The sequence below is a fragment of the Cibotium barometz genome, chromosome 39 (assembly GCF_041138505.1).
Source record: "Cibotium barometz isolate CiBa-2024 chromosome 39, ASM4113850v1, whole genome shotgun sequence".
Taxonomy (NCBI): domain Eukaryota; kingdom Viridiplantae; phylum Streptophyta; class Polypodiopsida; order Cyatheales; family Cibotiaceae; genus Cibotium; species Cibotium barometz.
Genome location: NC_141084.1, coordinates 10,027,275 through 10,053,174, shown reverse-complemented (window position 1 = coordinate 10,053,174; position 25,900 = coordinate 10,027,275). Strand labels below are relative to the sequence as shown.

The 25,900-nt window shown below is 38.6% G+C and overlaps 1 protein-coding gene across 1 annotated transcript; it reads left to right on the top strand.

Annotated features, from left to right (window-relative positions):
* The first annotated feature begins 21,493 nt into the window (after positions 1–21,493).
* LOC147615705 (pentatricopeptide repeat-containing protein At3g09040, mitochondrial-like) lies at positions 21,494–25,013 on the top strand. Its single transcript, XM_086778273.1, has one exon. The coding sequence runs from the start codon at positions 22,168–22,170 to the stop codon at positions 24,802–24,804; it is 2,637 nt and encodes an 878-aa protein (XP_086634399.1). The 5' UTR covers positions 21,494–22,167; the 3' UTR covers positions 24,805–25,013.
* The last annotated feature ends 887 nt before the right edge of the window (positions 25,014–25,900 follow it).

Sequence of the window (25,900 nt, the reverse complement as noted above, 5' to 3'; positions counted from 1 at the left end):
ATAAGTCGATGCTTGGGAGGGTGAGATGCCCTAGAGGACTCTCATAGGAGATATCTACTACTATTGGGGTGAAACAGGACTACCCACTATCCCCTCTTCAGGCTATACATTGATGAGATCTCAAACTTTATTGACAGAGCGAGAGGTGGAGAGGCATCCCTAGTAGGCATACTTGTGTCTACTCTCTTATATGCTGAATGATATATAGTGCTTATTGTGCAGATTCACAAGAGGGACCACAAAAGCACATGGATGCCCTATAGGACTTCTGTTTGTAGAGGGGCTTGTCAGTTAACCAAGATAATGGTTTTCTACACTTCCCTAGTGTGAGGAAACATACAAAGATCACCTACATGGGTATCCGAGTGGAGGTAGCAAACTCATATGTCTACTCAGGAGTCACTTTCACGAGCTTTGGCAGATGCTTCTCCATGAGACATACATCACATGAGAGATTGACTAGGGGATATGTTGCACTTGCCCTCATAGATAGACAGTGCCACTAGACACACTTCTAGGAGCCCAAGACAAAGGGTTGGCTTTTTGACACACTAGCAACTCTGGCAATGATGTATGCATCCCCATTCTGGGCACCAGGCTTATCAGCAGCGGCCCGGCAAATTGGCTATGCATAAAATGTCCATTGAATTTGATGCTATCCAGATTGACATCAGACCATAAGTCCCTCACAATATCATTTGAGCAGAGTTTGATATAACACCTAGGTGGTAGAGGCCTTATTCTAGACTTCATGTACATATAGAGGATTCTAGTGAAGGATTCATCTGGTTACCATACCTAGCTTGCATTATAGTCTTCTTGGGATAGTGGAGAGAGGGGAGCATCCATCCCGGTATGCTTCTGTCCTCACATGGTTCACAACACACGAACTATAGATGAGTCGAATAACCTCATTTTAGTATGATGACCCATAGTCTCCCTACACCAAGCTCACACATGAGGATAGGAACTGGGTAATTCGATATAACTTGCCATAGTTACACATTCGAGGTTCATGGGTTACCCCAAAGGGGAGCCCCTACCACCCAAGATATAGTATTACATTGACCATTTTCTGAGGCTTATAGAGGATGGACTCATACATAGGCTAGGGTACCTAGATGTTTTCATGGCACATGCCATGAGCAGCAAGAATCCCTAGAGAGAGCAGACACTGTAGATTGTGCCATGAAGGAGCATTACATTTGTCAATGCCCAGTGTATCATGAGATTAGGAGGAGATCCCAATATCTATTCATATCTATTCAAAGAGGGGTTTAGGCCACTATCTCGGGTTATGGAGTATCGAGACCATTGTGCCATGAAGGAGCATTACATTTGTCAATGCCCAGTGTATCATGAGATTAGGGGGAGATCCCAGTATCTATTCAAAGAGGGGTTTAGGCCATTATCTCGGGTTATGGAGTATCGAGACCAACGTTGTCTCGGACTCTTCCGGTTGGAGATCCATCGACAAAGATAGTTACTATTCATAGATCCTCGACCCTAGCGCCCATCTACCATCACCAATTTTTTTTACCCCTAGGAGGAGGACACTTAAACGGATAAGGCCACACCATAGTAGTGAATGAGGGACCCACCATCTCGCCCCTCAATTGGAGTTGGACTCGTGCCACCACACTTCAGAGAGCCAAATGGCCTCACCCTCCTCAACCTCGAGCACCCCGGGATCATGAGCCCTAGATTGGTAAGATCCTTGTCCACCACTGAGCATCTTCTACCTCGTCCTAGATTCAGCCCTGTAGATCTACTTCAGCCCCTCGCTAATGTTGGCCATCCTTTACGGACCCCTTCCACACATCAATGGTAGCTCCCTCTCCACACTCACACACCCTCGTATCCTCTACACTTACTTTATATCCACGACGATGAGGATGGTGATCCTCCATAATGAGGATAGCGATGATGATCCATACATATCTACATTTACCTAGGGATTAGTGTATGTTCTTTTTTTTCCAAGATGAGATTCCATGGACACATTGTACACCTTTTATCTCATAGACCCTTTGGGTCTTTTGCAAGACATTAATATGTTGTCTTCTTCTTCTTGTCTCTCTCTCATTAAGCATAGTGGTCTTCATTTATGTATTGGCCTTCCACAAACATTGATATAACTTTTGTTTCTTTCTTTCTCACACACATACACACAAACATAAGAATATTGAAAATTTAGTTTCATGCAATTTCACATGGAGTTGTAGGTCACAAAAATTCAAGAACAATATTGGAGTGAGGCATTAACTCTCAATGGGGGATATTGACACTATAGCTAACATTAATAGAAGGCTATATCAACCATCACTTATGACATAGACACCATATATAGCATTGAATATCACAATGGTAATGTTGACAACATCTTTAACACGAGTGAGTAAGAATCCTCGTCAATTCTCACACATCTAAAAATATGAAGAACGCAATTCTTTAATAAAAGATTTTACTTGATCACATGACACCAAGGAACAAAATAGGAGAAGGTCATATTGGTAGGGGTAATGTTCTAAGAAGGGGCACCCTTATCCACAAGAGTTTAAGATAAAAAGGTCATATTGGTAGGGATAATGTTTTGAGAAGGGGCATTCTTATCCAATAGTTTAGATAAACAAAATAAATGGATCCTTATCTCCCTCCTAATGTATTTATGCAAGTAATGAAGCACCCCATATCATCATTGTCAGGGAGGACAGGATATGGGGTGGGGAAATAGGCTATTCATCCAAAGTGTAGTATGGGTTAGGAGATGGTCATTAAGAGTTAGTTAATAACCTCATAAAAGTATTAAGAAATGAACCAATTTGCAAATTGTATATTGAGTGTATTTTAGTCTAAGGTATGAATGATTTAATATTTAGTGCAGGTGGTAATACACACTATATAATAAGGTAAGGTTGAGGTGTCAAAGGTTTCAAAAGATGAAAAAGTCTATGTCTATGCATTGTCCTATATATTCGTGAAAAAACCCCTCCATACCTTTTGGGAGAACACAAAATGTGGTAAACGTCACATTCACACAGGTTCTTTCCGTACACACAAAATATACTCACGATTACACAATAAAAGAGATAGAGAATAAATTAAATTTTATTGTTGAAGATCCCCTCTCACAGATGCTTGCAATCTCCACACATGCTTCATGGTTGAAGCTTAAGCTACTCTAATAGAGGCTATGATGCCAAAGTGTAAAGGGTGGTTACCACAAAGTACGATGGAAAGCAGGATGATCTTTGAAATAAGGAGGTGAAGAAGCCTATTTAAAACTTCTTATGTTGGTCTTATATACGTATAAAAGTGTCCTAGAAATATATGAAATTGGGCTGCTTAGGGCCATAAAGTGTATGCACCAACCAAGCCCAACTTACCTAGCTATGTGCTATGAACTGCACTCTCTCCATAGCTGTAAAAACCGTAATCCAATTCCCCTGTGAGTTGAGTGTGTGTACGTTGCATGTTAGCCAATATGTACAAAATTTCTCATTGTTGCAAGGATTCATTGAGTGTCCATGCTAAGATGTAAACGCTTGGCCTGCTCGAACATGGTTTCTCCTCATAAGGGGGCCTTACAAACATAGCCTAGTTGGATCACATGCACAACATAGCGATGGTAGAGCACTAATTTCTTCTCAATATAGTAAGAGCAAGTTTGATTTTATGCTGAACTAGTCATTTCCCATTGTGTTTAAAACATTTTTTAGATATGCTAGTCATGGATTCATATAACAACTTTAATCCTTCAGAGCCTTTAGATTTTATCATGGTATCATAGCCTAGGCTCTAACTTAAGAATCACAATCACATTTGCTATGACTTGGTTAAATACTTATATAGTTTAGGGATTGTTGAGAGAGAGAGTATGCATGTACCTATGCATGCATGCATGTGTGTGTGTGTGTGTGTGGGGTGTGTGTGTAAGCATGCCTACGTCGTGCGTCCATTTCACTTTGTAGAATTGCATCTTATGGTCACTTAGGCAAAATTGAAACAATCAAAGTTACTCGCATGAGAAGTATCTTTGTGATTTGATTTGCAAGCAATACTACATTGTTCGAACACACAAGCTCTTGTGTAGGTGTTGAATGCACGAAGTGGTTGAGAGAGAGAGAGAGAGAGGTATTCTCAACAAGTTGTTTGGAGTTTGTCCCATAAGCCTAAAACAAATCTTGTAAAGTTATAAATACTCTTAATAAAAGGTAGGCCTATGAGTTATAATGTATCATTTCCAACTTGTCAATGAGGTATGATGCATCATTGCCAACTTTGTAAAATGATAGCTAACATCATTAGCATTTAGCCTTCCTCCTAATTGACATGAATAAAAACATTAGTTCCATTTACATGCACCCAACATTATTCAATGCACCGACTAATCCACCTTTCACTTTCGAAATTCCCCTTCATTACTCCATTTAATAATATGGATATAAGCAAATGATGATCTCTCTGAATATTTATTCATAAACAACGTACAATAGTTTATAAGTGACACGGGATCTTTAAAATACTTGTTGAAGAATAATAAAAATCTCATAAATACATCCAAAATTAAGGCATAGACTTGATTCAAATTGATATGAAAGAGAAAAACATAGCATAAAACAAGAGAAACAGAACAACATCACAAGGAAATAGAATGGACATCACCTTGTACACAGTGTTGGGTCTAATCTCCCCCCCCACAAGAAGTGTTGGCATCCTCCCACCTCTTAGGTGTATGCTTTATTCATAAAAATAGCCCACATGCCAAAAATAGATGCACGATTATGCACCGGCTTGCCATTTTACAAAAGTAGGGGTTGCCTTGACCAAAAGCTAAGATAAATCTTTCCTACCTAACCCACTAAATGAAAAATATATAGCTAATTCAACTGCAACAAAATCACTAAGTCGACACCCAAGTATAACAAAGGTGGGCGGCCAACTATGATACAAAATCTCATAGTAAATACTACGGCCAATTACCAAAAATGAGAAAAACCCTTCCCGGTAATTACTTACGCCATATCACCGCCATCACATTCCAGCCATTGTGGCTTACGAGCACAACCCCGTTAATCTCACCAACCTACACAAGGTTGTCCATTCAAACACATTCACATTAGCAACACATGCTAAAGCTACACGCGATAGCACATAAGCATTAAATAATCCAACACTTAGTTCCAGCCATCCCTAATTTCATATGTCCTACACATGGAATATTCAGAATCACCCAAGTACCATACTACAAACAACGTCCCCAATTAACCATAGAAGGACGGACGGATAAGTCGTGACATCCCTCCTGCCTGGGATAGAAAATGTCCTTAGTTGCGTCATATCAACTGGCCCGTGTTTGAAAGTAAGATTGGGTGAGCTCAAGATAGGCGCGAAAAAATTGCTCATGTATCCATTCAAGAATTAACAAATAGAGTATGACTGTTGTTGAAGAGAATGCTTATCTTATTGTAAAAATAAAAGAAGATTTAAATGACTGCTGAAAATGTGAATGGTTGATTAAATGAAGTCAACACATACCTCCATCATTGTGGTGTGATTAAGGTTATATTAAACTATTTAAGCTTGATCTCACTATTGTAAGGATAGTAATGAAAAGCTTACTTGTAAAGTGCTTGAATCACAGTCTGAAAGATAAAACTTACATAGAAATATTGGAGGAATTATTTAATAAATTATAGAGGGTAGCAACTTACTTGCAAGTGTTAGATAGCTTTGCTACAAAATGCATCATTAAAAAGGACACAAATATCGCAAGCATATGTGACGTTTTAATTTGATGATGATTAAAATTATGGAAAATGGAGAAACTTACTTAGGTTGGATTGTAAAATATTCCTTAGAAGAAAATGAATCGACAAATAACAATTTTATTAAGTAATTATACTACACAAGGTGAATACTTAACTGGTAAATCATCAGAGATTTTGCATATACGAATTTGTAGGTTAGCTTCGATTCATAATATAATATCCAACTTCAGTTATTAATTTATAAAATTTAGAAAGTGTGGTTATTACTTAGCTTTCACCTGCAATTTGTTACTCAATAAATGCATCCAGTGTAGAAAATAACTCCTTAACATCGAAGTAATAACTTGTTGAAGAGGTCATTAAGAGTTTAGTGGTCGAGTTTGTGGATGGCAAGTATATTGTTCATAATCGCACTGATGGCAATACAATTATTTCTTCTGGTACTTTGTCTCATAGCCTTTATAGGCTAGATACATATGAAAAACAAAAGCATGTTGTATGTATAATTTATGCCACAATGTTAATGGGTGATGCTAAACTGTGGCATGCACGCTTTGGTGACTTGAACTTTCACAGTTTGTTGCATTTCAAGCATGACATGGTGGATGAGATACCACATCTTAAAGCCCCTATCAAACATGTTTGTGAGGGCCATACTCTTGGAAAAACACAACGGGTATCATTTTCCAAAGATGGTTCTACTAGATCTGTCCAAAAATTGTAGCTTATACAGAGTGATGTATGTGGTCCTATGAGTACAGCATCTATTGGGGGCTACCTTTATTTTATCACATTTATTGATGATTATTCCAGACATACCTGGGTATATCCATTAAAACAAAATTTAGAGGTTTTTATGTGCTTTAAGAACTTTATTGTTATGGTTGAAAATGTTTCATGTAAGATTGGTACCCTCCTGCGTACTGATCGAGGGGGGGGGGGATTATATGTCTAAGGGGTTTCATGCATACATGGCTGATCATGGGATAAAACACCAATGTACTGTGCCTTATAAACCTCAACAAAATGGTTGAGGTTTCATGCATACATGGCTGATCATGGGATAAAACACCAATGTACTGTGCCTTATAAACCTCAACAAAATGGTGTAGCTAAACGCAAAAAGTAGGTCTCTCATAGAGATGTCACATTGTATGGTCAAAAGTGAGGAATTACCTCATGGTTTCTGGCTAGAAGCAGTCATGTGTGCAACATATGCTTTGAATAAGTGTCCTACAAAGGCTTTGCATACAGTTATACCTTTTGAAGCTTGGAATGGAAAAAATCCCTCCATTCCTCACTTACGCATCTTTGCTTGTCTTTCTTATGTACTTGTGCTTGAGCAAATTCATAGAGAAAGCTTGACGATAAGGTTATTAAATGTATTTTTGTAGGGTATAGCCCGGAAAGTAAAGGTTACTGTCTCTATCATCTTGCTACCAAGTGGATTCTTGTGACTAGAGATGTATTTGTGGAAGATGCAATTCAACCCTTACTTTCATGTAAAAAATAGCAAAATGTATGTTTGCAAGACATATTTGACACTCTCCTTCCATTGTTCAATGCAGGACACATTGATGTAGAACATTTGGGTACTTAAAGGAATGCTGAAAATCAGCCCACACAAGTTAATAAAAATTAGCATGTTTTTCAGTCCACAGATCAGTCTATTGATGAGGCAAGTGTGGATGATGTAGTTGATGAGGAAATAAGGGAAATCAAAAAGTATGCAAAAACGGTTGGTGTACAAACACTACATGAATCAAATTGGGCACTCCTTTGTGTAGCAGAACATGTGTAGATTCTTATCACACTTCTCATGTTGACACTAGTTATGCTCTTATTGCCAGTTTATGTAATAAAGAGGAACATGTCTCCTTTGATGAAGCAAAGGAATCAGAACAATGGATGAGTGCTATGCAATCTAAATATGATGTTTTCCTAAAAAATGGTACGTTGGGAGTTGTTTGATTTGCCTCATGGCAAGAAGGCCATTGGCACAAAATGGGTTTAAAAGATTAAACGTAAAGCTGATGATAGTGTCAAGAAATATAAAGCAAGGCTTGTTGCAAAGGGTTATGCACATGAAAAATGCATTGATTATGGTGAGACCTTTACACCCACATGTCATATGACTACCATGCGGAGTATCATTGCATTTACAGCACATAAAGGTTGGAGTGCACGTCAATTAGACATCAAAACTGCTTTCTTGAATGGAAATTTACATGAGGAGATTTATGTATCTCATCCTCATGGTTTTGTTCAGAAAGGTGAGAAATCAAAAGTATGCAGAGATTGAAAAAAGCTTTGTATGGTTTTAAGAAGGCTCCTAGAGCATGGTATGAAAAGATACATGCATACTTGGTTACATAAGGTTTTTGCAATAGTCCTACTGGTAGTACCCTCTACATTAAAAGGACTAAAGATGAATTTTTGGTCACATTGTGCTATACATTGATGATATGCTACCCATAAGCCCTGATGGTGGTCATATTTCAGTTTTTATAGTTAGTTTATAGAGGTCTTTTTAAATTATAGAGGTCTTTTAAAATGTCAGATCTTGGCCTGTTGCATTGTATTGAGTTTTGACAGTGTAATGATGGTATTGTTATACTACAGACAATACATAGAGGCATTATTGAAGAGGCTCAATCTTGGAGACTGTAAATCTGTTGCTACACCTATGGAACTTGGTTTGCAACCTAGTCTTGAAGATGCAGGTGACCTTTTTGATACTGACATGTATTAAGAAGCTGTTGGATACCTTATCTTCTTATGTAATACTAGACTTGACATTCAGTATGGGGTCTCATTATTGAACAGATTTATACATAGCCCAAGTAAAAAACATTTACTGTCTGTCAAACAGGTAAATCATAGTTGACATTCAGTATGGGGTCTCATTATTGAACAGATTTATACATAGCCCAAGCAAAAAACATTTACTGTCTGTCAAACGGGTAAATCATAGTTGCATGCATTTACAGGGTCAAATTGGGTTGGATGTTATGACACACGAGTGGTTTTTGCTTTTGCCTTCGTGATTCATGTATATCTTAGCTCAGCAAGAAGCAACCCAATGTGGCCACTTCTAGCTGTGAAGCTAAGTACAAGGCAGTGTTACAACTAGAGTGGAGTGTGTTTGGCAGTTACAAGGAATCTAGTTTTTCATGCTTGCATAAAGCACATTGAGGTGAATTATCATTATGTCAGGGAGAGATGCTTCGCAGAGGAAATTAGCTTGGCTTATACGCTAACACAGGACAACATGGCAGATTTATTCATGAAGGCTCTCTCACAAGAGAAGTTTGGAGCTTTTTGCAAAGCTTTGAACTTACTTCCCTTTTGTTAAAACCCTAAGATCTCTCTAGATAATTGTTATGCATAAACATGCATAAACTCATCCACCCGACCACCCCCGAGCCCAAGGGATGCACACATGAATTATAATGTACATCATACCTTTACCTTGATGTCCCATATCATCAAGAGGTATAACTCCAATCCAATAGCATGTAGCTATAGTGTGAAATGGTAGAAGAGTAGTTATGATCCTTTACACAAGAGAGCATAACATAACCTAGCCTCAAGATAATATCAAGAGACCATAGCCTCAGCCTCCTCAAGATAACATAGCCTTGGCCTCCCTTGAGTGTGCCCCATGCCCCTATTATATAGAAGGGCCCTCAAGTGACTCTTGACTCTCCATTTCCCATGTGTGACCCTTGGATGCCTAACCCTAACCTTAACCCTTAAGGTTAGTCCTAACCCATGCGTGGGTTAGCCTCCTAGTATATGCACACATAATGTGCATATAACATACTTCCCCTCTCTCAAAACATACTTCCCCTCTCTCAAAACATTGCACTCTTGCAATGAAAAGAAGGAGAACTACGCTGAACAATATCAACCGACTCCCAAGTCGAAACCTTTATTTTCTTATATTTTCACCTAATTTTAACCTCAGGGATTAGTCAACTACAAAGTTTCTTTTCCCTGAATTCAAGTACCTTATCAGGTTCATGTGGAACATAGAATAATTCTTTGACTTCAACGAGTTCTTGAGGAGTAACTATGTTATCCTCACCTCCTAGTTTCCCTTTCAATCTATTGATATGAAAGACTGGATGAACTCTAACATGTGGAGGTAGTTTAAGTTCATACGCAACCGTGCCAATCCGATGTATAACTCGAAATGGACCACAATATCTAGGAGATAAATTCGAGCATTTTCCTATGACAAAGTTTGAGAATCTTTAGGAACATTAAAATAAACCAATGCTTTTGGTTCAAAAGAACAAGTTGAGCACCGTGCCCTATCCTGAGCACTCGTGATAGAATCCCGAGCTTCAGTTAGTATTTCCTGCATATCACGTAAGAAATCCCTCAATGCATCAAGCTCGATGTCCTTAAGACCAACATCAATAGGTGCCCTGGGTTGATACTCGTATATAAGCATGAACGGACTAAAACCAATAACCGTATATTTAAAACTGTTATAGGCAAATTCCATCATTGGAATATATTTTTTCCAATTTGATGCTTTTCCAGAGATATATGCACAAAACATATCCTCTACAATCTGATTCATACGCTCTGTTAGCCCATCGGACTACGGATGATCAAAGGAATTAATACTCAAAGTAGTTTTCTTGTTGTAAACCATTCGAGAATAAAGTAGAAAAACATGGCATTATAACAGTAGGAGCCAGGTATCCATTGGCGATCTGACGTACCCACATCTGCACATGGAATTACCGGCATCCCGAGTTACCCATATCAACATAGAGAGTCATCAACGTCTCAATGAGTCACATATGTTCATTCGTAAACAATCAGGTGGATTGTATAAATCACCTTAAGGATGGAACTAATGCCAACAAAGGAAGAATCTAAAATTCCCTTAATTCGAACACAACAAGATAAACTCGAACTCTAAAGAAAAAGATTTCAACAAGTGAAAATGCCGATGAGATTACCCTCATCAAAACATGCAGGCTATAGATAAAAGAAGTTTATCTAGAGAATGTCCACATTACAACTTCAAATGAATTCAAAAAATGAGATTGTCTTTGAATGTTGAGGTCAACATGCTAAGTGATGTTAGCAAAGCAACAATCTTGAGCCCAAATTATCCCATAAGATAATATATGTGAGGGATTGCTAGTGTCCCATACCACCATGATACCACCCATACATACCTTACCAATTTGAAACTCCCTAGTATGCCATCTAGGAAATATGAATAAAATCTTGTATAAAAGGAATAAGATGGCCTTATCCCAGACTTTCACATACTAAAATCTGTCTCTATATACCTGAGACCACATCAAGAAATAACTCTTTTCGAGTATATCATTAGAAAAGAATTTGAATTATTGGTGCCTTTCTAATGATAACTACCCAATAAACTCAATAAATTTGGGGTAAAAAAATAACAATTCACCTAGATACATAAGCAACTAGGTATCCAAGTTGGAATATATACAAGAGTACAAGGAATATACTCGAAAATCAGGTGCAAAAAACGAAGGGAAATGCTATCTTCAAAGCACATAATATTATCCAAAAGATCCTTTAATAAAACCATGGATAAAAGCATAGAAGCTCCTCGAATCCATGAAAATCATAGTTGATCATAAAATTCAATGCATGTCATCTAATGGTTATTAATCATGCCAAAAGAAGCATTAAAATTGGTGGCCAACTCATCAATCCAGAGTATATGAACATAGTTTCGTTCAAACAAAACTCCAAAGTAAGCAAGTGAAACACATGTGTGTAGCACTCAATAAAAAACCCCTAAACACAAGTGATCTAGGCAGAACCTCATGAGTCCATATAAAATTTGAAAAACATCCAATAAAATCCACCAAAACAAACATATCAACTAACCCATGATAGAATTTGTCTTAGGCTTAAGAAATTAAGCATAGACCACACTTAAATAAGTGCAAAATAAATTATCATGGAAAAGTGTCAAAGGTGAGACGCACTTTGAACGTAGATTCTAGCCATCATTGAAGAAAGTAAGGAACATGTCCAAAAAGAATGGCTAAACAATGGTAAAAAATCATGAAAACATCGTTTAGAAATAATCCAAACAAAAATAACTACTAATACGAGGTATAAATAACCTGCATTTATCTAATGTCAGCACAAGAAAACATACTTCAACATTAAATAACCCTCGAAAATATTAAATTCTTGAGAAAAAGAATTATCATGATTTTTTCCAAAATTTTTCTAATTTTATAGGCCCTCAAAATATAATAATTTTGAATTCCACCAAACCTATCTTATGGCATTCCAAACCTATATTTTTCTAGAAAGTTTTTAGCAAATAGATTTGCTAAAATACCATTGATATTTTAAAAATACTAATTTTTAGGATTTTTAAAAATAATTTCTAAAAAATTCCTAATTTTTCCTGAGAATCCCCTCATTCACAAAATTTCCAATTCCGCCGGACAATTCTCAAAATCAATGAAAATTTATAATTTTAATGGATTTTCCAAATTTATGGGTCAGCAAATATATTTTTAAAGGAATTTGAATGGACACACCACATGCCAATCACCAACCCCACATTTTTCAAAAATTTAAAATACCCTTTGTCTAATTTTCACTAATTTTTAAGAATTTTTTAAAATTTTTGAACGATTACAATACGAACGGTCAAAAAATTTTGGAATCCCAACAGTTTTTCCGCAATATGGAAAGTCAACAGTTTTGGGAAAATGAAAAGACAAAAAAATCAAAATGTGAAAGGTCAAAAGTTTCTAGAATCCGAAAGGTCAAAAGATTTTCCGGAATTTGGAAAGCCAAAAGGTTTCCCGAGTGCGAAAAGCCAAGAGTTTTTAAGAAAATAATTTTTAGAAATATCCAGAGAATTTATTTCCCTAATTTCATATTTTCTCCTCTTTTTTCCAAGCTTTGAACAGCTTTTTTTTAATTTAAAAAAACTATATATATATATATATATATATAAACTTAAAAAAGAACTTTTTTTAACTAAGGTTATTTAAACCTTACAAAAATCAATTTTGGGGGGTGGCGATTTTTCGCCCCCCCCCCCCCCCCCCCCCGACGGCCTGTGCGAAAAAAATGAGAGAGAGAAGCCATCTCTCTCTTCTCTCCTCCTCTCCATCTCCAAATCTCCATCTCCAAATCACATACTCTCTTTCTCCACCCCATGTTCTCTTCTCTGTTAAGAGATGATTAAGCCTTACTTAAGATTACCTTAATCATAATTAAATTTAATTATGATTAAAATTTAATCAATTTGTGTCTAATAAAAGGCATTCATAATTAAAGTTTAATTATGATTAAAATTTAATCAATTTCTTCTCTCCCGAGTTCACATGCGGGAGAGAAGAAATAGAAGAAAAATTCAGAATTAAGAGGCGAAGAGGGTCCCATGCACACGGGAGAGCATTCCATGCATCAACATGCTGCCCCCTCTACTGAATTTCAGCAGAAAATCGACAGAAATTTGATAGCTTTTAACCATAAAAATTCTCTAAAAATTTCTAAAAAATTAGAAAAAATTTCTAAAAATGATAGAAATTCAGGGAATCCATTCTACCAAAAATATCAAGAGTGAAATATGTGGTATTTTGGTAAAACTTTCCATTAATGCTTATTTTAAACCATAAAAAATAGAAAAAAATAGCATTAAACTCACGAAATTTCCTCGCAACGTTGATTCGTCCATTGAGTAGTAGTAACACACGTTCTAACCGCCATATCAACGATCCACGTGTAAATCATCAACACAAATCAATAAAATAATATTTTTTATTTAGTAAATATTAAAATTTACTTCAAAAAATATGCCAAAAATTGCAATAAGAAAAAAAATAACAATAATTAACTAGAGATTGCTCTGATACCAGTGTTAAAACCCGAGCATCTCTCTAGATAATTGTTATGCATAAATCAAGCATAAACTCATCCACCCGACCACCCCCGAGCCCAAGGGATGCACACATGAGTTATAATGAAGTTCATCATACCTTTACCCTTATGTCCCATACCATCAAGAGGTATAACTCCAATCCAATAGCATGTAGCTATAGTGTGAAATAGTTATGATCCTCTACACAAGAGAGCATAACATAACCTAACCTCAAGATAACATCAGGAGACCATAGCCTCAGCCTCAAGATAACATAGCCTTGGCCTCCCTTGAGTGTGCCCCATGCTCCTATTATATAGGAGGACCCTCAAGTGACTCTTGACTCTTCATTTCCCATGTGTGACCCTTGGATGCCTGACCTTAACCTTAACCCTTAAGGTTTGTCCTAACCCATGCTCCACTAGAGCTTGTTCCCATGTTCCCATGCTCACAAGCCTACTAATGTGGGTTAGCCTCCTAGTATATGCAACATTATGTGTGCATATAACACCTTTGTTGGGGATTAGTCGTGGCTCCATCTCACAGTCCAAAGAGCCTGGCACATCTTTGTACTTTTAGTGCCAGCTCACCCCTTGTTCACATCATCACTCCGAGGAGGGATTTGTAGCCATATCTGGTAGTAGTGATGTGTGTGAACACACTAGGACCAGCCAGACTTTTTTCCTCTTTAGGAGGTACACCCATCTTGGGGTATACTTGTCATTAATTATCTATCTATCATCTCATTATGTGCTCCCTTGAGCTTCTCCACTGTGTGTGTGTGTGTGTGTGTGTGTGTGTGTGTGTGTGCATTCTTGCAACCTTGTTTCCAACAGGATCTTGGTCTCCTGAATTTGCTTGGGGATATAGTTTGTACAGAGAGATGAGGGTATTCTAAGTACATACAGAGTCTATTGCATAAGTTTACCTTTCAAGATTGTAAGCCTCTATACTAGAACCCAAGTTTAAGATGAGCATGTGAAGCCTTTGATATGAGCTTGTATAGTCAAGAAGTTGAGTGTCTCATATATTTGTGTAACATGAGACCAAATATTAAGTATGGTGTTTCCTAGGACAAAACGTTTATGCAGTCCAAGAACAAATCATTGGTAGGTTGTAAAGAATATATATTGCTATCTTTAGAGAACCCTAGATCTTGGATTATTTTATCCCATGGGGACATCCTATAATTACATGCTTTTAGTGATTTAGAGACTGGCCTGTAGCACACGCTCAAGAGTGTAGATCCATCACAATAGCCTATGGAAAAACCATGACGAGCAAAGTGTTACCTCAGATGTCAAGGGATAGTTTTAACCCAAAGAAGACTCTTTGGGGGGAGAAGCTCCTCCAGCCTGTAGAGTAGCAATCAACAGGTGAAGATCCAATGGTGTCAAACCCATTGTTATAGTAGCACACTAGGGAAAACCCCTCAAAGTTGTAAGAAGCAAAAATGGTGGAGAGAAGAAAGATAACCTGCAAAAAAATTATAGGCTTATAAGAAATTAAGGAGAGCCACATACATAGCAAAGCAAAGAAGCAAGAGCTTTTAATCTTTTTTTCAAGGGAATGTCCATTCTCATTAGTTGTCTTATCCTTTATCCAAAAATTGTAAGTGGTCGAGCACTTAGTTTGGGCAATCGGTCATTGCCTATAACGTCGATATGACCTAGGCTATCTAGTATATGTGAGAAATCAATGCCAACATTACATTAAGCTTGGTTATTCCTTCTTTACATCATTATGAGCTCATTAGAGCAAAAAAATCGGTAAAATATACATTAAGTAAAAACTATTGGGGGGCGGCCAAAAATTATGAAGTGATGTAAAATTATTTATTTCTTTATACCAATCTCTTGTAATAATTGTGATTTTGTCTAAAAATTATTGGTGGGGGGCCGTTAAAGCCATTTGCCCAATTTAACAGACTCTTACAAGATTCTCACCCAAGTCCTCTCTTCTTATCTACTCTTTCTTTAGTCAGCTCCTTCTTTACTTGTATGGATCGCCTCCTTTCATCTCTTAAGCTTTTCTTATACCCCTAACAAGCACACACTTGCAAGATTCTTATAGCCGTTCGCCCAATTTAACAGACTCTTACAAGATTCTCTCCCACACCTTTTTTAGTCAGCTCCTTCTTTACTATTATGGATCGCCTCCTTTCATCTCTTAAGCTTTTCTTATACCCGTACACAAGTGCACACTTGCAAAGCATGAGATGTGCAAGTAAAAGCCTGAGACCTAATGACAACTTACGAGATTGCACATATCACCACTTAAGAAATTAAGTGACATTTGTGGGTGACGATTATAGACCTAGAGTGATGTGTAGCGTGAGGGTACCAACAGCAAGGACATAGGGGGTGCATGAGTATGGTGTGTGACTGATAGGATACGCCATGGATGGTGTGTAATCGATAGGATACACACTGGATGATCGGGATCGCTAGTATAAATATAATGGTTGGGTGGTTAAACTAAGTATACCATGCTAGGGTTTCTCCTCTTAGAAGAATTCTTTAACCTCTTCTTCTAACATTGAACAAAATTTTGAACGTGTGTGCAAAATGTCTAAAAGGTTGAAGAGTAGCATGTATAAACTAGTGGTGAAGGTTCCGATGGATAGCTTTGGCCAAACTTTTTCTAAACATGCATGAGCATACAAGTGTAGGCTTTGCAAGGTTTAGGGTTGTTAAAAGATGCTTATTGCAAACACATTCATGGAAAACTGATTGTCATTTTTTCTTGAGAGTTATTACAAGCTTTTAATATAGCTTTGTAGAAGGTGTCGTGGGCTTCATCTTCATCTTTATATGCTGCTATAGAAAGTCCATGAGGAAGGTCAAAACATGGAGTCATGAGAAGCATCTTGGTCCTTCTTTCCAAGTACAAAAACCTGCCCACTTTGTTAGATCTAGAGGATGGATGGCAGGGTAGCTATGTAGTAATAGCATCGTCTTAATACATGTCATGCTACAATCTACATATGTTATACTTTGTTTGTAAGCCCATCACCAAATCATCATCATCCATCCAATTATTGCAATCCAGGAGACAGACTTGGTAGTAGATCTTACTGGTGGCTAAGCCTAGTACTACAAAAGCTTTAAGGTAGCAAGTGCAAGAAAACACAATAGATAAAGCATAGTCTTCACAATACAAAGCACTGCATTGTCAAAAGAAGTGGAAAGTAAACAATATTGCTACTTGCACTTTGATTACAAAACTAATGGGGCTATCCAGCTAACCTATATACTTTGGGTAAGGAGCTTTAATGGCAATCTAGATAGACTCTAGATGAAGGGTGTCTTTCTTACAAGAGTGCTTGAACCCAATGATCTTGATGATCAACAAAGGCTACTAAACTAGTCTAAATATAGTGCCCACAGTGTTGGCATGGACATAGGTCATCCATGTCAACCAACCCCCACAACTTGGTGCAAAATTACCAATCAACCATATCATCTAAATAGGACTATATTAGACTATAACTGAGTCCCGTAGGGATGTAGCATAGCTCACACGATCATTTAAGATGGTTTGGCCTTAAACAAGCCTTGCAGCCTGAGAACAATGTGTCCTCAGTTTGCTGTGGAGCTCAAATATGGTCACATAGCCTGCATAAGCATGCATCTTGCTGGCAGAGTGCCAAGTCCACATAAGCCATCTCCTAACTATCGGGCTACATTTGGCTATTGTATAAACTAGGAAGTCTCGACGAGTACTTGGGTGCGATGACAACAAGCAATGGACAACATGAGGGTGGAGAATTAAGCAAACGATTTTCCAACAACCCCTCTCAATGTCTTCGGTCCACCAACATTGAGTTGATGAAGATGCGCCCCAATAAATCTCTCCCAATAGTCTTTATGAAAATATTTACAAAAATTTCTATTGTTACACAAGCTCCACTTCTCTATCCATGATAAGCTCTCACACATAATGATATTATATCTTACTACATCTCAATGCACTTTGTGTGAGCATGAAACACCTAGTTCTTTCGCAATTGTCATGTAACCTAACTGTCACACATCAACATTATTGCGCTAGCTTTTGAGCAACACCCATGTCTTCTAGAATCCTTCTCAATTAAACTGCTTCCAACCTCTGTAAAAGAAATGGCCATTCTGAGTTGCTTCTTGTGCTGTGATCCATCATGTAATTCTAGAACCAATAAGAAAATAATATTAGAAATAGATTTTTTGCTATCATGATCTCTTGGCTAATCTAAATCACAAAATCTAGCCAAGGTATTGCCTGATATGTAAGTGATACCATAGATGTACTTTAACACATGCATCTCTACCTTCTAGTGGTTCTCTTAGGGCTGATTTGAGATCCTCCTAAGGACAAACTATAAAGCTAATTTCAAGTCATGTATTCCACAGAAAGATCAAGCTCCCCATTAACTTCATATACTCCTTCACATCCATAGGTGGAGATCACATCCATAGGTGGAGAAGTGTCTTTCGTAGATACTTCTCAAGTCGTGTATTACATAAAAAGATCAAGCTCCCCACCAACTTCCTATACTCCTTCACATCCTCAATTGTAAAGCTAAAGCCATGTATTACCAGAAAGATCAAGCTCCCCACCAACTTCCTATACTCCTTCACATCCTCAATTGTAAAGCTAAAGCCATGTATTACACAGAAAGATCAAGCTCCCCACTAACTTCTTGTCCTCCTTCACATCCACAAATGCAAAGCTGATATCAAGCCATGTATTGCATATAAAGATCAAGCTCCCCACTAACTTCTCATACTCCTTCACATACTACAAAGCTGATGTCAGGCATGTGTATTGCATAGAAAGATCAAGCTCCCCACCAACTTCTTGTACTCCTTTACATCCACAAATGGAGAAGTATCTTCCATAGATAGCTTCACATCAACCTCCATGGGTGTAACCACTAACTTACACATTTTCACTTAGCCATGCCAAATGCTTCCAAAATTTCTCATCTATACTTTTTCTAATATTCCATCTGATTCCCTTGCTAGACCTCAACCCCCAAATATAGATGTGTAAGGCTAATGTCTATCATTTCAAATTGTGAACTCAACATCTCCTATATTTGTTAGATCTTCTCTTCATGGTTCCCCATCATAATGAGGTTTTCCACATATATGACAATAATTATATACTTTCCTTGCTCAAAGAAAATATAAAAATTTGCATCAGGCATTTAAAAAGACCAATACACTTACAAAGAAGCATTTAGCCACCACTGATACCATACCCAAGGGGCCCGTTTTTCAGCTTGTATAATTCTTTCCAAAGTCTACACACTTTGTTTTCTCTAAACGAGGTGTCCCAAACCTAGGTGATTATGCCACATAAACCTCTTCCTTGATATGGCCATTCAAAACTTCAAATCTATTTGTAATATCGGGCCACTTATTACCAGAGGCTAATAATGTACAAATAGTGTTCAATCTAGTTATGGGGACGAATGTTTCTAAAAAATTAAACCCTTTGACATGAACCTTGTCTTTTGTACTTATATACTAATAGACCATAAAACTTATACTTAGCCTTTCAAATCCACTGATCCATAAGATCCTAATTTTGGTTTCTCATAATTTAGTCATACTCTAACTTAGTCATAATTTAGTCATACTCTAACTTTGATACTAATGCTTCCTCCAAGCTGGCTACCTTCTATACTTTTGTTATATCAATCATCAAGACCATGTTGACAATGTAGCCAAGGCCCTCTTCTGCTCCTCTATTATCTTAGATCTATGAATAATTGTTGGCTCTTGTGTGATTGTTGGTGGAGATTTACCATCCAAGAGAGTTGGTTCACACATTTAGGATACAGCCCCCTTTTATGGTGTTGCAAGCTTCTCTTCTTATCATATGATGAATTCACCTCTTGTGGATTTGATATTGTCATTGGTGGTTGCTTTTGCTAGGATACTTCTTTGTTGAAGATAGTGTGGATGAAACATTCTCCTCCACCTGATGAGGCTATTCCATAAACACCACATCATGACTATTGATAATTATCTTCTTTACCTCTAGGGGTCATATAGTCAATAACCCTTTGACTCCATATTGTATCACAAGAAGATACATTTTTTTATCCCGGTTCCAGATGAGAGGAACATGCATAAAATATTCATAACCAAATGTCCTAAAATATGGAACTAAAGGTTTCTTACTAGAATAAGCTTCTCGAGGTGCCATGTCCTTCACTGCCTTTGTGTAACTCACATTAAGGTTTCTTACTTGAATAAGCTTCTTGAGGTGTCATGGCCTGCACTACCTTTGTGTAAGTCATGTTAAGGATATGTACTGCAATGTGTTAACTACCTCACCCAAAAAGAATTTGGCATTCCTTTCCCTTTAATGCATCTCCATAATTGTATGATTCTTGGGCTCTATAGCACCATTTTGTTGTGGAGTATGAGAAACTATCAAATTTTTCTTGATCTTGTGCTCCTTGCAGATAGTAGGCATTGAATTTACTAGATGTGAACTCTCCTCCTCCATTAGTTTAAAACTTTTTTGACTTATTTATTGTCATTCTCTACCAAACTATGCCATATATTAAATTTTCCAAAAGCTTTAGCTTACACCCACATCTTCCTACTGAAGTTGTATTAGTAACAAAAACTAGGTATTTTGCTTGTTGGCATGGCGCTTTAATAATCCCCTCAAGTAATTTCATTAGCCTTTGATCCTTTTTCTTTTGGATTGTGAAGAAGAAGAAGACTTTGGAAATATCAAAGCCTCTAGGGCTAGGTTTTTTAAAGATTACTAGAGCTTGATTTTACGAGATTAGGACTTAAAGAAATCCTCCTCCTCCTTCTATCTTCTTCAACCATGCTTCTCTAGGTATACTCTTGCATTAGGCTGAGAGAGAGAGAGAGAGAGAGAGAGAGAGAGAGAGAGAGAGAGAGAGAGAGAGAGAGAGAGAGAACCCATTTTTAGGGTTAACAGGAGTTGCCACTATAATTCTACATCAAATAGCAAAGATGGAGATACCAAAAGCATGTATGATCAATCTATGAAGCAACAATGTCTAAATCTATAGCTTGGACATGTGCCAAAAAATGGTTCGAAGGAATATTTATGGTCAATCTATGAAGCAATAGCGTCTAATTCTATAACTTGGATATGTGCCCGAAAATGGTCCGAAAGAATATTTATGGCGATTCTTGCTCCAAGAGCATGTGGCAACAAGCTAGAATGGATTTATATAAGTATTAGGAGACTAAGTATTATATAAGTAATAGGCCACTTTTGAGCCTTGGGTGCCTGACTTGACCTTTTATATGAGTCATTTTTTCTCATAATGTAACATATGCTCCCATTTTGCAATTGAGTCTTACTCTTGCTAATCCTCTTACTAATTATCTTCTATAATGCATGCTAGTGTGTGTATATGAGTGGTTTGAGGTGTGAGGAGGGACAACCTGATGGTGTGACAATGCTGACAAGCAAGAGACGGTGACACAAACGGCTACCCAATGAGGTGTGGAGCTCTTGAAGTAGTGTGCTAAGGCTCGGCCATTGGAAAGATCCCCACGATGTTTATAGCTTGCTAAGGTCATCGCTTGTGAACGTGTTTCCAGTACTAGTAGGAGAGAGGCCGAAGCAGGCAATAACACAAAAAGAGAGAGAGAGAGAGAGAGAGAGAGAGAGAGAGAGAGAGAGAGAGAGGACAACTTCCTCGATAGATTTTGGGAATTAACATTATAGATCTTTAGAGCTGAAGAGCTTAAAGTGTAGCAACTTAAATAGTTAAGAACTAAGAGAAATAATATGTTAAGCAAAGCAAGCACATGTGACTCTTCTTTCATAGAGGCAATAACACTATCTCGCTCTCTATGCAATAGTAAGGCATGATCATGTCTCTACCCCCACCCACTCCGTGAGGAGTTTGGATGTAAATAATATTCTTTTTTCTGAAAGCTCCTTTAGGGGAAGCAATGCAAGCATTGCACCACTCTCACACACCAGGGATGTCAAGGTATGAACCCAGGTATGATTCGTTTAGGGTGGGGTAATGTCAAGGTTGGAACCCAGGTAGGGTAGGGTGCTAAAGAAAAAAATTGCATGGTAATGACATGTGTAAGTATATAAATCGCATTCGTTAATTGCGAACTCTGCGTGGTAGTAGACTCTAATGGAGTGTGGGCATAGCTTCAAGGCCTGTATCAGGGTTCCAGTAGTAGTGGATGCACTCGAAGCTCAGCTAGTTTGGAGGGAGATGTTGGGCTTAGAGGAGGTGGCTCATAGCGATGTCTGCACCTTTCACACATTCAGATATGGCAGGTTTAAAGAAGATTATCGGTCAGTACACAGTGTGCAAGACGCTACCTTACTAACAGGTTTGTTCTTCAAGTTCTATGGGAAATATCACACACGGATCAAGGAGGCTGCAATTGGATAAATGTCATACATGTGATGTCTGCAGAAGGCATTGGTAGTCATTATAAGATGTTGGTGTAGCTACGAGATGTTTGCTTTCTTGGAATGGATGGCCGTGCTGTGATTGCAGCGAAGAGATTTGTCTTTAACTTGCAGAGGTGCAGGCAAAGGAAAGATCTAGCATATGCCAGGGTCCTGTACGACCAGATCTGCAAGAATGGGTTGGAGGCTCAGCAGGCGCTCGGGAACTACCTCGTCTCGACCTTTGTGGACTGTAGAAGCATGCCTGATGCACTACACATCTTTGACAGTTTGGCTTACCGGAATGAGTTCTCTTGGACTTCTCTCATACAGGGATGGACAGAATGTGGTAACCCCGAGCATTCTCTCAAATTCTTCCAGAAAATGCAAGAGAATTGCATACACCCCAGCAAGCATACATTCGTGGCCCTACTGAAAGCTTGTTCTCAGCTTAAGTGTTTGGAACGAGGCCAAGATATACATACTGCAATTGTTCAAAAGGGTTTTGAAGGGGATCCTTTTATCGGCAACACTACGGTAGACATGTATGCAAAATGTGGCTTTATTGGAGAAGCACGGCAAGTGTTTGAACGGATGGCAGTTCAAAATGTGGTCTCCTGGAATGCACTCATAACAGGTTTTGTTGAACATGGGTATGAGATAGACGCACTTAATTGTTTGGAGGAGATGGAAACCCAGGGCATGTCCCCAGATGCTGTCACGTTTGTTTGCAGCTTGAAAGCTTGTAGCGTTTTAGGAGATGTAGACAAGGGCCAAGAAATACACACCAAAATCATGGCAAAAGGAGTTGAAAAGGCCCAATCTGTTAGCTCCATTCTGGTGGATATGTATGTAAAATGTGGATCACTTATGGAAGCACGAGAAGTGTTTGAACATGTTTCAGATCAAAATGTCGTTTTGTGGACGGCCCTAATTGCAGGATATGCTGAACGTGGGTTTGCTGAGGAGTCGTTGAAGTGTTTGGAACAAATGCAGGCACATGGTGTCTCTCCTGATGATGCCGCATTTGTATGCAGCTTGAAAGTTTGTGGCAGCATAGGATCCATAGACAAGGGCCAAGGTATACACACTGAAATTGTGGCCAAGGGGATGGAAAGAAACTCTTTTGTAAGCAACACTTTGTTGGATATGTATGCAAAATGTGGTTTCCTTGCAGAGGCAAGGCACACATTTGACCAGCTGTTGTTTCATACTGTAGTCTCATGGAATGTGCTTATATCTGGGTATGCTGAACATGGGCACGGCGAAGAAGCATTAGATTGTTTGAAACGGATGCCACTGGCAGGGGTGTCACCAGATGTGGCCACGCTTAGTTGCAGTCTGAAAGCATGTGGCAGTATAGGAGCAATAGACCAGGGCCGACAAATACACACCAAAATATCCAAAGAGGGGTTGGAGAAGGATCTATTTGTTGGCAACATATTAGTTGATATGTATGCCGAATGTGGCTCACTTGCAGAAGCACGGAAAGTGTTTGACAAGCTTCCGGCTCAAAACCTAGTCTCATGGAATACACTTATTACAGGTTATGTTGAACATGAGTTTGGTGCAGAAGCGCTAAAATGTTTGGAACAAATGCAGTTAAAGGGCCTGCCCTTGGATACAGCTACATTTATTTGTTGTTTGAAAGCTTGTGGGAGCTTACAATCTGTAGAACAGGGACGACAAGTACATACTGAGATTGTTAAAGAGGGATTAGAAAGAGAACCTTTTGTCAGCAATAGCTTGGTGGATATGTACGCCAAATGTGCCTTTTTTGCAGAAGCACAGGAACTATTCGAACAGCTGCCAGCACGAAATGTGGTCTCGTGGTCTACTCTGGTAGCAGGGTACGCGGAACATGGGCGTGGTGAGGAGGCATTGAAATGTTTGGAACAGATGCAAGTGGAGGGTGTGTCACCGAACACTATCACACACATTTGCGGTTTAAAAGCGTGTGGCAGCAGTGGAGCCATAGACAGGGGCCGAGAAATACATGCTGAAATCATCAAAGAAGTCATTATAAAAGAAGCTTTTTCTTGCAACACTTGGGAAGATAGGCCCGTCAATTGTAAAAGCACGATTCACTGTCAAATGTCTAGAGTGGGTGGACTTGAGGCCACTAATGTACCTTTGGCAAATGCGCTTATCGACATGTACTGTAAATGTGGGAGTATGATTGATGCACAGAAGGTGTTCAATACACTGCCCATCATGGACATTGTGTCATGGAATGTACTAATCACAGGTTATGCCCGACAAGGAAAGAGTGAACTTGTTTTCCATCTGTTTGATCGGATAAGGGAGCAAGACATACAACCAAATGGGATCACATTTCTCAGTGTTCTCACTGCATGCAGTCATGCCGGTCTTGTGGATAAGGGCCGGGAGTACTTCAAGGCCATGGACAAAAAAAACGGTGTCACGCCAACAATTGTGCATTACAATTGCATGGTTGATCTGTTTGGTCGTGCAGGTCGACTCAATGAGGCTGTTTTGTTGTTGAAGAAAATGCCCCTCAAACCGAATCTTGCGACCTGGTGCACCATGTTGGGTGCTTGTAGTAAGTGGGGCAATGTGGAGCTTGGTAGATATGCCTTTCAATGTGCTGTGAAGTTGGATAAAAGCAATGCTGCAGCATTTATTGTGATGGCCAACATGTATGCAGATGCTCAAATGTGGGAAGAAGTGAAAAATATTGAAGTGATCATACGAGCATGAAAGGAGTCAGGAAATAGCAACTTGGGGGGTGGTGAAATGGCATCTATGTTTGTTGTGAGGGATACAAGATATGCAGACATTGTACCTTTTTAATCAAATCTAAGTCCTATGGTGATGTTATACGCACAGACAGAGTTGGAAGCTTTCTTTGCTCATTAATTACCTGAGACATGCCTAATAAATACTAATGCGGTCATGTCTTCATCCTCTTCATGGTTTGTTATGGATGGCTCGTTTTTTTTCTTAGGCACAAGGCATGTTCTTGTTGAAGAGAGCTCACACGTAGGATTTGCATATGACACGTGCGTACTCCATTACTAAGGGAAGGGACGCTTTTCATCTTGTGCGAGAGAAGAAAAACCAATGCATCCTTTGCAAGGTTTGCATGTGCAAACCGTGTCATCCATGTCAACCGCCTCTTCTGCCACCTTCCTTGTTGAGAGAGACTTTGCAGTGTATGGCTATGCGTCTTGACCCTGCAGCTGATAGTGAAGAGGAAGCTCGGTATGCCGAGAGAGAGAGAGAGAGAGAGAGAGAGATGGTTGATGGGAGAAGCAGCACGTAACGTGTTTCTTTGCACAATTCCAATCATGTGTATGTTGTTTGCAAGTGCAAATGAAGGAGGCAAACACGCAAAGGGCATGCAACCAGTGAAAGGAAGACACTTAGGTGATGTGCAACAATAGATAGCATTGCGTTATGGCAAGAATAACATCATGGCTTGCATAACATAAAAATCATGGTTGAATGGTTATGGCAAGAATAATATCATGGCTTGCATAACATAAAATCATTGGTTGAATGCTTATGGCAAGAATAACATCATGGCTTGCATAACATAGAGAAAAAAGGGGGCTCGAAGCGGCCCGCTGGAATAAAGAAAAAAGGGGGCTGGAAGCGGCGGGCCGCTAATCCAAAGTGGTTGTTTGGCTGGCTCACCATAGAGGCTTGGAAAGTGCTGAATTTTGACACCTGCCAATATATATTTGGGAGCTTACAATGGCTAGTTTGTGCATCCATTCAAGGGGATATTTTGCTCATAATATTCCCTAACTCCTACACTTGAAATTAAACCAACTAGGCTTATGGCAAGAAG

What these genes read in the sequence shown, in the direction of transcription:
- LOC147615705 (XM_086778273.1), top strand. Translation starts at nt 22,168, where the DNA reads ATGGATGGCCGTGCTGTGATTGCAGCGAAGAGATTTGTCTTTAACTTG.